The sequence below is a fragment of the Triturus cristatus genome, chromosome 1_1 (genome assembly GCF_964204655.1).
Source record: "Triturus cristatus chromosome 1_1, aTriCri1.1, whole genome shotgun sequence".
NCBI lineage: Eukaryota > Metazoa > Chordata > Amphibia > Caudata > Salamandridae > Triturus > Triturus cristatus.
The window spans coordinates 68056671-68072487 of NC_140579.1; the positions used below are offsets into that span (position 1 = coordinate 68056671).

Consider the following 15817-nt stretch of genomic DNA (forward strand, 5'->3'; position numbering starts at 1 on the left):
TGGAAATCTGAAATCCATCGCAACAGTACAATGTAGTGGCACGAGAGCACAGTGCTTATTGCCAGCACGTGCTTCTCCTCCAGACGTACAAGTGTTATTGTTCTTTTATGTGTCCCTCTTTCACCAGCTGCATGTTATATACATCCTTTGCTTGTAATTAACTGAGGTGACCAAAGTGAGAAACATTTCAGTCCTAAGATGTGTTTGTTGTCAATGGGGCAATAACTGGGAAAGCAGACACACTGGTCTGGGAACCAGGGAGGCCTTCCATTAAAAGGAACCGCTGCACATGCAACTCTACATGAGGTATTCATATACAACACAGAGCCACTAGTAGCAATTTATTATGGCTGCTGTATCTCTGGTCTCTGATATTTCATAGCAACATGAGGTTGTTTTGTCATCCACTTACCATCTTAACGGTCTGTAGTGTTCAACATTGCAATGCACTGAAAGGCCCTGACTTAAAACTACTAAAAAGACAGGCGTACGAGCAAGCACCGAAGAGAAAAACAAACATTGGTTTCACCAATGCAAAATGTATCGGCTTTGCCACTTTTTGCAACATGGCTTGAAGTTTTAAAGCAAACACAAGGAGATGATCGACGGAGCGCTGACACTTTTCAGACACTCGCCCCCAGGCATGGCGCTTTTAGAACAGAACAGGATGCAGAATGAAAGTTGATACAGAAGACACAAGGCAAACGGAAGTGGTGAGAAATGGGTAAATAGGTGTATGGAGGACACCAGTGGAATAATAAACAAAGCAGATTGCAATGATGCACATAACTAAAAGAAGTTGGAAAGACTTAGGGGTGGGGAAGGAAGGAGGCAGATTGCAGTTCAGTGTTGCAGAGAAAAGGGTTAGAACAAAACGGGGCACAAAGGAAGTCATGCCCGATTTTGAGGAGTGGGGCGAGTAAAAAGGAAACATTTCTAATGGATGGAGAGTAATCGGAGATGCGGAGAACGGATATGAGTAGTGCATTAGAGAACAAGGAGAATGTTTAAACAAAGAGGCAGAATGACAAGCAAGAATATGGCAGGAATGTGGTGGAACGTGCAGGATAATGGTGGAGAAATGGGGTCTAAAACATTTAAACCAAAGGGGGAATACCATGAGATAGGGGGTCGCAGAAAGGCAGAAGACGAGAGATCAAATGCTACATTTAATGGGAGGAATAAGCAGCAGTAGCCGAAAAGGCAAATGTGAGGGAAAGCATATTGCAGAAGGAAAGGGATGGCGTGTAATGTAACCAGAACTGCTGTCTGTGGAACTGGGGAGCTAGGTTCGAGTCTCAGCGTCTACACAACACCCCGTGATTCTGGCCAAATCACTGAAAATCCTCGAGGCAAAAAATACATTTTTTAAAAATTGTGCCCTGGTGTGAAAAATATGGTGGTCATGGTCAATGTTCCAATACCATAAGGACGAGCTTGCGCTATAAACCTACAAAAAACAGACTTCCACACGCTACTGATAAGATCCAACAGTTACTACGGAGGCCATATAGCCGATATCACAGGCTCGAAAGATTATTTCACACTTGAAAAAGGAAAGGCAGACTTTGACTCCACAGGAATTGGATGGCTGTATTGAATAGGGGCACAGCACAAGCAAAGACGGAAACAATTTGTTTTTTAGACGAGTGAAGTAAGGGCTCTTTTGAAGTGGGCTGTACTTTTTAATCTGAGTTTTCAAAGGTTTTTTCAGGGAAGCGGGGTGTAAATAACAAACAGCAGGCAGGCATGCGAGGGAGAACAGCAACAGGGGTAGAATGAGCAACAACAAGAAGCTGGGAGGAGAGGAGACTGCATGCAGATGCTCTCGCAGGAGTGCTTGCTAGTAAATGGGGGGGGGGGGGGTATCTCCAGAGTAGTAGCCAGTGGAAGGACCCTGGCCAGTAGCCAGTGACCAGGGACCTGAAGCTGTACTTGGTCCAAGCTCCGCGCCACTGCATGGACAGGCAAAGCAGAGCAACAAGAAGTGCACAGTCCATGTGCTGACCATTCATTAGCATGGGAATTAGAGTGAAGCTGGAATCAGCCAGTGGGAAGTTCAGGTAAATATTGGGTGGATTCTAAGCCCATTTCTAAGATATTATTTTTTTAATACAAGAGATTTTACAAGCAGACAAAACCTAAAAATAGAGCCTTGTTTACAGTTTAAATTTAGGAGAGAAGAAGGCAGTAAAACCACAGATCTGACTTGTGGGCAATAACTTTAAGAAACATTTTGTCATATTAGGTGAAAAGTGCAACCCTAAGAGTGCAAAATCCAGAAAACTGTTTTTTTGCTACAGCAGAATAGCACTGACCATCACAAAAGGAAGAACCAGGTTCTAGTCTCGGCTCCGCATCCTCTGATCCTGGGCAAATCACTTAATCTCTCAGACCTACACAAAATGAATGTGAACTGTGCTCTTGTAAGGAGCACCAATACCTTCGGAGCTCCAATACCTTCAGGTCAGGTGGTAGTAAGGCCATATAAAAATGGCAAAAAAGAAAAAATAGTACCTCAACCACAGCGTGAGCAGCGGATGGACACTAATTCGGTAAATCGATGTGTACGTGGTCCATGCTCCACACAAGGAAATCAATTGCGGCAGGAAGTGACGCCTCTCACACGCTGTCAAATTAGAATCCGCAAAGAAGAGTGATATGATTCTAACAAATTGTAAGTAATGGGTGGGCTAAAAGCCTCTTTTTAGAATGTTTTCTTTTTAGATTCAATAGATTGTCGCCATAGCGACAGTGCATGTGCGCTGCCTGCAGGTCCGATCTTAAAAACTGCGAAGATGTCCTGACAGTCTCCAGCTGACTCCGGTCGTCTTTCAGTAACCGAGGGTATAATTTACCACAGAGTGCACAACTCGGTACTGCTAGAAGCACATCGGTACGTGAAAAACATAGACTGGTGTCCAGGTCCCCTTTCTTTATGAGCCACTCTACAAGACAAGTTGCTGACATCTGCCAATAGAATCACTCGATAGGTGTGTGTGCTGTTTATCTATGCAGAGGTATTTCGTCCATTCATGGGAAGTAATTTTTTTTAACCTTCTGTGTTGGGAGATCACTGGGATCAATAAAAACTTACCACACTAGCCCATGTCCAGGGCTCTTGCCTACTGTAGCCATCCAGGATTAAAGGATGGTTCCACTCTTGGCAAAGTATGTCGCTGAATAGTTTTTGTTAAACTTTTTTTACCAGTTTCAAGTGAGTTACATTAGTTACAGTAAAATCAGTAGCATCATATAGGAACAGTTTTTGAACAGCGGGAAAAATAAGTAAATCACCAGAGCCATGCAGGTAATACAACATATGCAAATTGGGTACAACAGGCAGATTCTTATATGACCCTCCATCCGACCTGTCTGAATACAAATCAACCTTGAGTTGGATCAAGCGAGACATACATTCATCTCCAGTTAACAGTTGTTGTAATGTCAGCTGGCGTTAAGATTGATATCCTGCTTAGCCCACACCCGCTGGGACCAACCCTTGTTCTTGCTGTGAGGCGGTGCCGTCGTGTAACTATTCAAGGGGCCCCAGGTGTCCCTTGGGCAGGATAGCGTGCTGGCATACAAATCACTGTTTATGTTGCAGTACGCTAAGCTATTTAACCAGCACTTTAATGTCGGTGCAGTTTTACGTCGCCATTTAATTGCTATTTCTCTCTTAGCCAATATTAACCCGATGGCGATAAATTTCCGAACTCCCTTTGGAAATTTAACCACATAGCCCAGCAGTATGTCACTGAATAGTTAAGAACCTTCTGTATATACATTAGTTTTCCTTTTCTTGCGTTTTATTTTGCACTTTTGTTTTGTAAGTAAATCCACTAGTGATGGGTTTTAAAGGCCTACAGCCTACATTACTAGTAAATCTGTCCTAAACTTTGTGCTTGGAGATGGATCAAATAATGAGTGACAGAGTTGAATTGTTGCCGAGTTGTTGCTCAAGTTTTTTGTATATGTCTTTGACTGTGTTCTGCCTCGCAAAGAAATGGTTAGGTATATCATTCTACGTGTGTGTTTGTGAAGCGCGGCTCACTGTTTGTGCCAGATGCAGACCGTGTGATTACACTTGGGTGTGGCATACAAATACTAAAATGATGTGCTTTGTTTTGTTGTTTGTAATGAAGGGAAACTTAAAAAGCCAGGTGGAGGTGATCCGTAGTACATTTGAGCTTCTGAAGAAGTTTCTGGACAAGGAAGAACAACAACTTATGAGCAAACTGGAAAACGAACATAAAGAAAATATGAAGAACATTCAAGAGAAACTGAGTGAACTGGAGAAGCAGCAATCCACCCACCGAGACCTGATCGCAGAGCTAGAGGGGAAGTGTCAGCAGCAGGATGTGGAGCTACTGAAGGTGAGAGTTGAAAATCTAAGGCAGTAGAAGAGAAGAGCTTTGTTGAAGGAGAAGTGTCAGCAGCAGGATCTAAGCTACTGAAGGTCAATCAATCCATCAGTCAGGGAATTGTAAGCGCACTACTCACCCGTGAGGGTCTCAAGGCGCTCGGGGGGGGGGGGGGGTTGCGCACATCTGTTTAGCCGAAGAGCCAGATCTTGAGGGTCTTCCTGAAGCTGTTCAGCGAGGGGGAGCATCTGATGTCTGCTGGTAGCTCATTCCAGGTCTTGGCTGCAATGTGAGAGAAGGATCTTCCGCCTGCTCAGGCTCTGTGGATGCGCAGGGTTTCGGCCAGTGCGAGGTTGGAAGATCGGAGGTTTCTTTTGGGTACGTGGAAGTTGATTCTGTCGTTGAGGTATTTGGGTCCGTTGTTGTGTAGGCATTTGTAGGCGTGAGTGAGGATTTTGAAAGTGACTCTTTTCTCCACAGGGAGCCAGTGGAGACTTCGTAGGTGTTTGCCGATGTGTTCGTGTCGGGGGATGCAGAGGACGAGTCTGGTGGCAGTGTTCCGTATTGTCTGGAGTTTGCGGAGTAGGGACTTGTTGATGCCGGCGTAGAGTGCGTTTCCATAGTCCAGTCTGCTGGTGATGAGTGCGTGGGTGACTGTCTTCCTTGACTCAGGGGGGGATCCACTTGAAGGTCTTGCAGAGGATGCTGAGGGTCTTGAAGCAACTGGAGGTGACGGCGTTGACCTGTCGGTTCATGGCGAGTGATGAGTCGAGTACGATGCCGATGTTCTTGGCGTGGTCTGAGGGGGTAGATGGGCTTCCGAGGGTGGTTGGCCAGCAGGTGCTATCCTATGCAGAAGGGGTGGTACAGAGGACGAGAACTTCTGTCTTCTCGGCGTTGAGCTTCAGGCAGCTGTTGGTCATCCAGACTGCGACGTCTTGCATTCCTTTCTGGAAGTTGTTTGACAGTGGTGGGGTCTTTGGTGAGGGAGAGGATGAGCTGGGTGTCGTTGGCGTAGGATACGATGTTGAGGTTGTGTTGTCGGACGATGGCTGCGAGGGGGGCCATGTAGATGTTGAAGAGGGTGGGGCTTAGGGATGAACTCTGTGGGACTCCGCAGGTGATTTCGGTGGGGTCGGAGAGTAAGGGTGGGAGTCTGATCCTTTTGGCTTTTTCCGGTGAGGAATGATCAGATCAAGTCATGGGCTGTTCCTTGTATGCCTGCGTCGTGTAGTCTGGCGACTAGTGTGTGGTTGGAGACCGTGTGGAAGGTGAGAGTTAACTACTGAAATATATTATTTTAATTTAATTTTTGTTTTTTTGTGCACCACTCCGCATTGCTTGAGATTCACATAAAATTGCATAAGGGGGGAAGAGAGTTACTCAAATTAAAAAGAAAGCCATTCACTACTTAGGGCCCTGTTTCTAGAAGTAGTGGATGAGTAGAGTGGACTGAAGTTATTCAACCGTAGGGATGAAAACCAATGCCTGAAATATTCTTTTGGGTGAAGAGGTAGGAGAGTTCCACAGCGAAGAAGTAAGAAGTCACCTGGAGCTCCTTTGAGTTTGTCTGCTGTGCATTGCACTAAATAACATAACCTACCACATCAGTTTCCTTTTTCACATCAACTTATCAATGCGTTTACTAAACAGTTATCATTTTATTACTTTTTAAACTTGAATTTATCAGCACCATTCTGAAACGTTTGCTGTTTTTATACTTCACTACTTCATTTTTCTGGAGCAATAAACATGTCCGCGGGAGAGCGCACAAATTATCTGTTACAGCTAAAAGAGAACCATTATCTATATAAGCTGATCCATGGTTTTGTTTTACATTTAAAAATGGAAGTTGCTGTTTACCTGTTTCTCTTTAATCTGCTTTTTGTCATTTAAAGAAACCTGTATGTTCATGCTAGGAACACTTACTAGCAACCAGAGCTAGCCGGAAACTCGCTTTGAGCTGCTGTCTGTGAGCTGGCCTTTACTATGCGACCGGTGTCAGTCGCGAGCTTGCTGTAAGCGGCTGACTCGACGGCTGACTTCAGTGTAGCTGCATCGCATAGGGTACGCGTGCCACGCTGCCGACACAGGCAAAGAGACTCCCATTAAATGCTGGGTCCACGCGCCTTCACTCTGAGACCGCTTGTCTTCGTCAGTCTGTTTCTTCTCAGCAAAAATTATCATCAGCAATGTGCATTATTTTTAAAAAGTAAGTGCTCTGCCTTAATGTCTTGCTATCCACTGTCCCATCTGTCCTTCTTCAACAAGTCTTTTTCATCAAATAATTAGTTGGGATGGAAGTTCTCTGCATGGCCCTGGAGAGCAGCACTACTTTGCCCCAAGTGTCTTTCTGAATTGCCCTGCACAGAAGTCCCAGTGAGTTCAGGAGTTCCCGCAGTACTACTGAGGTATCCAATTCATCGACACAGCTCTGGGTAGAGATGGCCGCGTAATCGTAGTGAGAAGAAAGGCTACTCTCGGAGAACTACCTCCTGCCTTCCCTCTTGTAAAGTTCTATGCCGTCTTCCTAGCACAAGTCGTTTACCTCCATCACAGCTGTGATTTGTGGAAGATGTTCTATCTTGCTGCCATAGTGTGATACACCATATCGACCCTTGAAATGTTCTGTTGAAGTAAGTAGGGATCGGTGCCTATGGGGGCGTACTCGTTTTTGCTCTACACACTGATAAATAGAAATGCCTAGGAAAGGGTAGAGTGAACTTATGTAAAAAGGATGTTGAACACCGAAGGATATTGTGGGTAAAACAATTGGGCCAAAGCAAAACTGTAAGTAGTAGAGAAAGGTTAAACCTTGCTGGGTTTGAGGGAATAGTGGGTTTTGGGTATCATTCTGGATCACAGCCACCCAAATCAAGTGCTGGTGACGATGAAAGGGGAAAATTGGTAGAAGATTTTCACAGATCAGACAGAAATGACCACTAGTGCCTGATGAATACAAGCCCCAGCTAGGCCCGCAAGAGACAAGGGTTCGCTCTTCTGTAACGAAATCTATTAAGGAAGTTGGCACGGAAACTGCAAAGTACAAAAACAACGTTTATTAACCCTTAAGGGTGGTCCTACAATCCACACAACACTCTTCAGTATTGCAAGGAGTAGCACAAAGAACTTGCATACACAGTCCCCTTTTATACACAGCAAAGGGGCTCATGAGTGGGTGGATACCACAGAGTTGAAGAACATTACCATTTATGGTCATTCTCGATACCGAATCAACACATGGGCGGAGCTAACACACTCCTTGGGCCCGCGAAAACACATGGTCAAGCAAAGCTAATTATAACAGATGTGGTCAAGTCTGGGCATGCGCCAGACGGACAAGAGAGGGCTATTTATAATCTGTTGCTAGGCAGATTACAAGAGCAACTAACACAGAGGTCGGACTCTCCTCGTGGTGGGCACGTGGCAGCATGTCAATACAAAATGGAGTCCGGACTTCTGCCAACATAATGGGGAAAACACGATAAAAGGGAAACACTAATGTTTTCAGTAAATGCTTAATCACATTCTGCCTTAATTTACAACAGACGACCCTTTCAGCATTTACTGAAGACATCTGGCTTCCAAGAATAATCATCGTATATGTCAATTATCATCATTCCTTTAACCTCTTTAGCTAGACCCTTCTGGCGGGCAACATCGGCAATAGCTTTCTTATCTGGGATGCAGAATGAAATGCATGCGGAACAACACAATGGTCCACATTGAATACACATACAGAGAAAGAACAGAATTGCTATAATAATGCAGAGACCAGTTAAGACCTTCCATCCCCAGGCAGTAACCAACGCCCAAAACCATCCAGAAAAGGACCAAGTGCCGTTTTCTGCGTGGATTTCAGCTGCTATTTTATGCAGCTTATTAATGGCGTTATAAACGGATGGCGTATGATCAGGGATGAACACACAGCAGCTACTTCCAATAATTTTACAGGCTCCTCCTCGATCAGCTAGCATTACATCCAATACCATACGGTTCTGCAATGCAACAATTCTGGTAATCTGTAATTCTTCCGTAAGATTCCCAAGAGCAGCAGCAGTCTGATTAGTCACAGCTTCTACCACTCTTGTTAATCTTCGGATCTTCCTACTATTCAAAGCGGCTCCAACAAAAAAGAACAATCCTAAATTAAAATCAATATACTGTTGCAAACTGGTATCTGTTTGATCCACCTCGTTAATTGATAGAGTACGTTTATATCTATTTACAGTCACATTATTCAACAGTTTTAAATCCTTATGATATGACGCGGGTGCTAAAAATACAGGAGGTAATAGGAATGATACATAGCATACCCCAGACCACCCAGCCGGCAAACGGTAATAACCTTTATTTCCACATACAAAGTAGGTATTATGGGATGCTAGGAAGGTGCTGTTGTTTAACCCATCAATGTTTAACACAGTTATACAATCACTGACACCAACAGGGATAAAACCCACACTCTGGACACACAGGTCCGCTTGGGCTTGTGCTACTTGAATTACAAACTTATCCTTCCCCACAGTGTCTCTGGTGTTCGTGAAGATATAGGGGATGGATTCATTGTCCGGTCGGTATTCTTCCCATTCCCAAATTGTCCCATTCGCTTGTGGATATCCATTCTTGTCCTGATGGCATTCTTTATTAAGTCTGAAAAGCAGTCGTCCCACTGTCGGTTTTCGAGTGGCAAACAACAGAGTGTACCATGCTCTACAAGAGCCATTATGAGAGAAAGGAAGTGGTATGAATGGCGTACCTCCTTTCTTCTGATGGGCTGGCATCATCCCACATATCCAACAGTTCGTAGCATTTGTAGCGACGTGGGTGTGATGCAGCATCTGAATGAAAGTGTTATTCAAATAGGATTGTCGATGCTTCAACTCTTGATATGGCAATGTGTAAAAGTAGTGCTCCGCAGGCGCTGGAGTCGTCAACACAAGTGTCTCTCGGGCAGGAGTTGCCTCCTCCACAAACCATGTGGTTATACCAACGATAGCTACTGTTAGCATGAACCCCAACGCACAAAAAATTTTCTTCTTCTCCATGTCAAAGGAAACAATACCCTAATATCTTCCTGAAACTAAAAGTCTGTCAGAACTCTTCCCCTTGGGCAGCGGTTGATTTCTTCACCAGCGGGCCAAGACGGGTGTCGCTACACTAATGCAGGGCTGATCCCCCCCCCTTGCCTCATCGGCTCTCCGTTTCACTAACCCAAGGGCCGTTCTGACAGTATGTCCCGGTACTGGAAACCTCACTTCCTTGGTCGCAGATGATATCGCCTTCCTCCAGAAGTCGTATGGTCCGGAAAGAGCTCCTCAGTGTCGTTTGGCTCTGCAGCACGGCCTGTCTCTGCTGCTAAGATGTCTCGTTGATTGGTCAGCACAGCAGATTCCACCAATCCGGGCGGTACCTTTCGACAGTGCAAGGAATGGATCCAATTCTTCCTGTTCGAGACTCGCACTGCCGTCCTCGTTGCAAGAAGAACTTGCTCAGGTCCGACCCATCTCGGCTCCAAACTGTTCGTTCTGTCGAAAACCTTCAGCATGACATGATCCCCAGGCCGGAGACCATGTCCTTCACCGGTAGACCGATCAGGGAGCGCCTCTCGGACCTGTTGATGAATAGAAACCAAGTTATCCGTTAACTGTGCCAGATAATCACTCATCATTACACAAGGTACATCATACACAGCCTTAGGCCTTGGTGGACCCCAAATATTCATTGGGCGTCCAAATACAATCTCATAGGGTGTAAGGCCGGTTCGAGAGTGTGGCACCGACCTAATTGACAATAACGCCAGTGGCAAGGCGTCTGGCCAAGTCAAAGATGTTGAAGCTTGAATTTTGGCGATCTTAAGCTTCAGTGTGCCATTATATTTCTCGACTAGTCCTGCAGACTGAGGGTGGAACACGGCGTGGAACTTCTGGGTGATGCCTAGGCCCTTCAAGACATACTTTATAACATCTGCTACAAAGTGAGGGCCATTATCACTCCACAGAAGTCTACAGACGCCGTATCGGGGGAAAAACTCTTTCAGCAATAGCTTCGCTGTAGTCATTGCAGTATTGTCTTTCGCAGGGTACGCCTCAACCCATTTACTGAAGGCGCAAACCACTACTAGAACATACTTCAAATTGTTACAGCGCTCAAGCTGGATGTAATCCATCTGTAGAACCTCAAAGGGTGCAGTGGGCGTCGCAAATCCTCCTGCTGGAGTTCGCGTGCCTTTCCCTGGGTTATACTTCAGACAGATCATACAGGTCTGCACCACCCTCTTTGCTGTGCTAGCAATCTCTGGATGCTCCCAAACTTGGGTAAGCAATTTCACAATTGCGGAAGCTCCAACATGTGCTAGCCCATGTGCCATCTGGACCATAGGTTGTACAAAAGCCGTGGGTAACTTCCATCTATCCATCTGCTTATTTCTCCAGCAACCCTCGTCATCCAATTCTCCTTCGCTAGCCCATTGTTCCCGCTCTTTGTCAGAAGCGGTCTTTTGTATTTCTCGCACTTCCTCCTTCGCATCCTGCCATCTCTCCACCTGTGACTTCACTACATACATGGCAGTAGTACCGGGCTGCATCGCAGTCTCCCGTGCTACTCGATCCGCTAACGCATTTCCTTCTCCAACCTTATCAACCACTTTCCTATGGGCACTACACTTAACAATGGCAATTTTCTTTGGGTATGTCAATGCAGTTAAAAGATTGTGGACTAACTCCCCATGCATTATCTGTACCCCATGTGACGTTAGAAACCCTCTCTCCTTCCAGAGTAGGCCGAAATCGTGCGCTACTCCGAAGGCATAGCGGCTGTCTGTGTAAACATTCACACACAACCCTGTACTGAGCTCACACGCTCGTGTTAACGCTATCAGTTCCGCCGCTTGAGCTGATTTCTGTGGTATGCGTGCTGTCTCCACTATTGTTTGCAGTGTGGTAATTGCATACGCTGCTGAAGTCGTACCATCTGGTAGCTTCAGGCATGATCCATCCACCCACAGTTCTCCATCTACATCTGAAAAGGGCGTATCCTGGAGATCAATACGACCCTTTGTTTGTTCCTCAGTCACAAGAATACAATCATGCGTTTTCTGTGCCTCAGGCTGGGTCTCGGGGTATGGCAACAATGTGGCCGGGTTTAATGTCACGCACCTTTTTAACGTAATGTGAGGAGCTAAAAGCGTCAACTCATATCCCGTTAAACGGGCACTGGTCAAATGCTGCGTCTTTGTTTGATTAAGCAGGGCATCAACAGCGTGGGGAACTAACACCAACAGTTTATGGGACAATACAATTCCTTCACTCTGCCGTATTGACACAGCTGTCGCTGCAACCGAGCGAAAACACCCTGGCAATGCTCGGGCGACAGGATCAAGTACAGCCGAAAAGTATGCACAAGGGCGCTGCTTATCGCCGTGCATCTGCACTAAGACTGATAATGCACATCCATCTTTCTCATGCACATACAACGAAAAGGGTTTTGCATAATCAGGGGTCCCTAACACTGGTGCTGAACAAAGGGCCTGTCTCAATTGCTGAAAAGCAGCGTCACACTCATCTGACCAGGGGATCGGGATGGGCGTGTCTTTTGTCAAGAGAGCTAGTAATGGCTTAGCTATGTGTGAAAACCCCAATATCCACTGTCTACAAAAAGAAACAAGACCCAAAAATGCACGCACATCCTTCTGCGTGGATGGCCTTGGTGTGTCCAAAATTACTTGGATACGATCTGGTGTGAGTGCACGCCCCTCCTTAGACAAAAGGTGACCCAAATAAGTCACCTTTGGTCTACAGAATTGCAATTTCTTCCTAGAGACCTTATGATTGTGGGATGCTAAAAAGGAAAGTAAGGCTATCGTGCTTTTCTCGCACAACTCCAGGGTGTCAGCCGCCAACAAGATGTCATCGACATATTGAATGAGGGCGACCCCCTCGAGTAAGGCAAAGGAATCCAACTGTCGCTTCAAAGCCTGACTATAAATACTAGGGCTTTCTGTATAGCCTTGGGGAATTCTACAAAAACGATAAGATCTATTGTGTAATGTGAACCCAAAAAGAAATCGGCTATCAGGGTGAATGGGAATAGAAAAGAAGGCATTTTTCAAATCAATCACTGAGAACATGGTCGCCGTAGGCGGGACCAAGGTAAGCAACGTCGTGATATCGGAAACCACCGGATACTGAGGTATCACGATCTTGTTCACCTCCCTCAAATCAATTATAAACCGATAGACCTTTGCATCCGTATCCTTTTTCAGAATAGGGAGAATCGGACTGTTACAGATATTATAGGGAACTTCTTCCACTACCCCTACTGCGATCAAGTCTTGCACAATCTGTATGAGAGCCTCCTCGCCCTCCTGGGAAATACGATACTGCGGGAGGCGTGGTAGCACCGCCCCCTCCTGGACACTAATGTGGACCGGAGGAATCACCATTTGTCCCACATCTGTGTCCGAAGTCGCCCATAAAGCTCGGGGGAGGGTAGCCAACAACGCATCCTCTGATATCGTACACATCCGCCCAGACCGGGGGTAGTTGTCATTTAAGATCACCCTCACACCCTCAGGGGAGTAGCGGATTGTAGCCCTAAAGTACTTTAACATATCAAGGCCCATAATGTTATCCGGTGTGTACGGAGCAAGCAGAAACGGACAAGGCGCAGAAAAACAATCAACTTTAAATGCAAGGGGCTGTGAAAGAGGGCTTCGGGAGAGTGTACCGTCAAACCCTACCGATGTAACTATCGAGCCAGATGGGGGAGCCCCTGGAACCAGGTACCTAGATAATGCACTACGTGTCGCTCCTGTATCCACTAGGAACTGATCAGTAGAACCTAAAACCTCAGCCGATACATAAGGACCCGTCTGATCGACCGGCACCTCAACTGATTCGGACCCCCATCCAACGCATTCCTATGCATGCTGAGAATCGTGATATCCCAATCGATCGCTGTCCGATACATGATACTGGTGCTGGCGATCGAAAACATTTGAGCTATCTCGGTGCTGTCCAGCAGTATCGAAACGGACATTATCGTTGAAATTCCCTCTAAAGTTCGAGAAGCCCCCTCTACCTCTCGGCCCACCCGGAGTGTGCCCCTGACGCGAAGCACGCAACGCTGGGCAATCCCTGGCCCAATGGCCCAATTGTTTGCAATACGCACACTGGTTCCTATTCAAATCAGATCGGCCCGAAGGGGGACCATAAGATCCACCCCTTCCTCTATTATTATTACCCCGGCGGGGCGGGCCATATACTTGTGCTAACATCACTTTGGTTTTAAGATCTTTCGATTTCTTCTCCTCCTGGCCCTTCGCCTCGTGCTCCTGACGCTCATAATACTGGGCGATGGTCAGAAGGGCCGTCGGTGTCGCGGAGGACCAAGAACTCTCACTCGCTTTTAACCGGGCCGCAACTGCCGGTAGCAGGTTAGCCACATATTTGTCCGCAAAAAGGTGGCGGCCCGTGTCGTCAGTAAGCGACTGGCCACTAAAATCATGGAACGTTTCCTCAAAACGCGTAAAGAAGTCCGCGACTGACTCGTCAACTTTCTGTTTACATGCTGCTAACATATTCCAGTCAATCTTTTTAGGGGGGATAATCGTCTTCAACTTAGCCACAATAGCCGCAGGGAGATCTAGAATATTCTGGGGTGGTTTCTGTGCGGGCTTCCGTTCCCTATCCTCATCCTCAAGGTCAGACCACCGGGCTTTGAAGGCAACCGCATCATCTACCTTCCGGACAGAGCGCCACGTATCCGGCGGTAGGATAAGGCCAAAGAACAGGTCTATATCCGCCAAGGTCATAATGCAAGAATTCAAGGCCCCCTCGACTTCTTCATAGAAGGCCGCTGGATTCTTGCGGGGGTCAGGCAATGCATTCTTTAATGCCATAACATCGGCCCTATGCCATGGAGTATAAACCCAATTATATACAAAATATCCCCTGGCATCAGCGGAGTTAACATCCGAGCTAGTCCCCGCTCCCTTAGGAGGAACATACAAAGGCGCCGCCTCTCGCATTGGTTTAACATGCACTATGTCATCCTTATCTGACTGGGAGGCGGATGGGTGGTCCCCTGCTGCAGACGAATCCGACTGCTTCTCCTCCTCCGTTTGTTGACGCGCTTTCTCTCTAAGGGCCAGTACCTCGTCCCGCAAAGCGAACAGCCGCCGAGCCGCCTCAGAAGCCTTAGGGGGAGAAAAAACACCGTTACGTAATGCTCCGGCATCCGAAGACACGTCGTCAGGCTCAAAGACACTAGAATATTTTCGGAAAGCTGCAATTACTTCTTCTGAAAAATGAGACAGAAAATACACCCTCTCTCTATCTTGCCACGACCCCCAAGCATGGAACAACTCATCCATAGACATCTTGCCCTTAAGTGCACGGAGGGAAAGTTTCCGAAGCTCAGCCATATGCTCGGCCGATAACATGGACCGTGTGTCGACCTTACCCGGAGCCGGGCCAGAATCTTGCGGCCGTGGAGCAGATGCGCCAACATAAGGGGGCGGAGAGCGATCTAGTAAATAAAAATCGTCATCAGGATTATTAAGGACAGGATAAAGCGGCTGACGAACAACATATTGACCCGAAACTTGTAGCCTACGCTCTTTCTCTTGTCTGTCCGTTTGCTCTTTGTCCTCCCGACGCTTCGCTTCCTGCGCTCGCACATGATCATTCTTTCGCTGCTCCTTATCAAACAGCGCTTTCTCACGTTTCTCTCGCTCACGCACTTCCTTCACCCATAATCGCACACACTCAAACATATCCTGACGCGCACGTCGCTTACACATACACTGTTCCACATACTCAATCTTACGTAGATCAAACGATCCATACAAAGGCCATCGCAACTCAGGATCCTTCCTAGTATATTTCCTCCATAACGTGCTGTACATTATGGAAGAAAGACCATGCTTCACGTACATATCCCTATTAGGAGTCCCCTCTGGGGGAGCTGGAGCAGATTCCTCGAGGTTCAACCGGTTCCCAAGACAGCAGCACCACTTACGAAGTGCGCCAAAAGCAGGCATGCTAGGAATAATGCAAAATATGCAGTATTATCAAGAAAAATGGCACTTAATCGTTGCGCCGTTCAAAGTTTACACAGCTCCGGAGAAATTTCTCCACATTACCTGCCTATATGTGTTGCAACGCATATATTTTCACAAAGACAAATTCAAAATATGACTAGTCACCATCAATCAAACTCAAATAGCCAGACCAGGCTTCAAAACTCGGAGCAAGTACCGTACAACGGTTCTTACCAATCAAGAGTCCAGGTTCCAACTGCCAAGCTCCACAATCGCCCAAACGGCTCTCACGGCAGGACCGACAGAAGAGGTCTCAGTCGATGACCGGCGCCACCCAGACGGTCAGCTCGGAAGGGAAGGAAGAAAAACCTCGGGATGCCAAGGCTAAGACGCCGCTGGCAGTGATCAC

The 15817-nt window shown here is 46.6% G+C and overlaps 1 protein-coding gene across 1 annotated transcript in view; it reads left to right on the top strand.

Annotated features, from left to right (window-relative positions):
* The window catches only part of LOC146869435 (E3 ubiquitin-protein ligase TRIM38-like), a 196145-nt gene that overhangs the window by 60822 nt on the left and 119506 nt on the right, over nt 1–15817 (top strand). The window contains exon 3 of the mRNA XM_085599838.1: nt 4146–4376. Coding sequence (XP_085455964.1) covers nt 4146–4376 — 231 coding nt within the window. The remainder of the gene's footprint in view (nt 1–4145; nt 4377–15817) is intronic.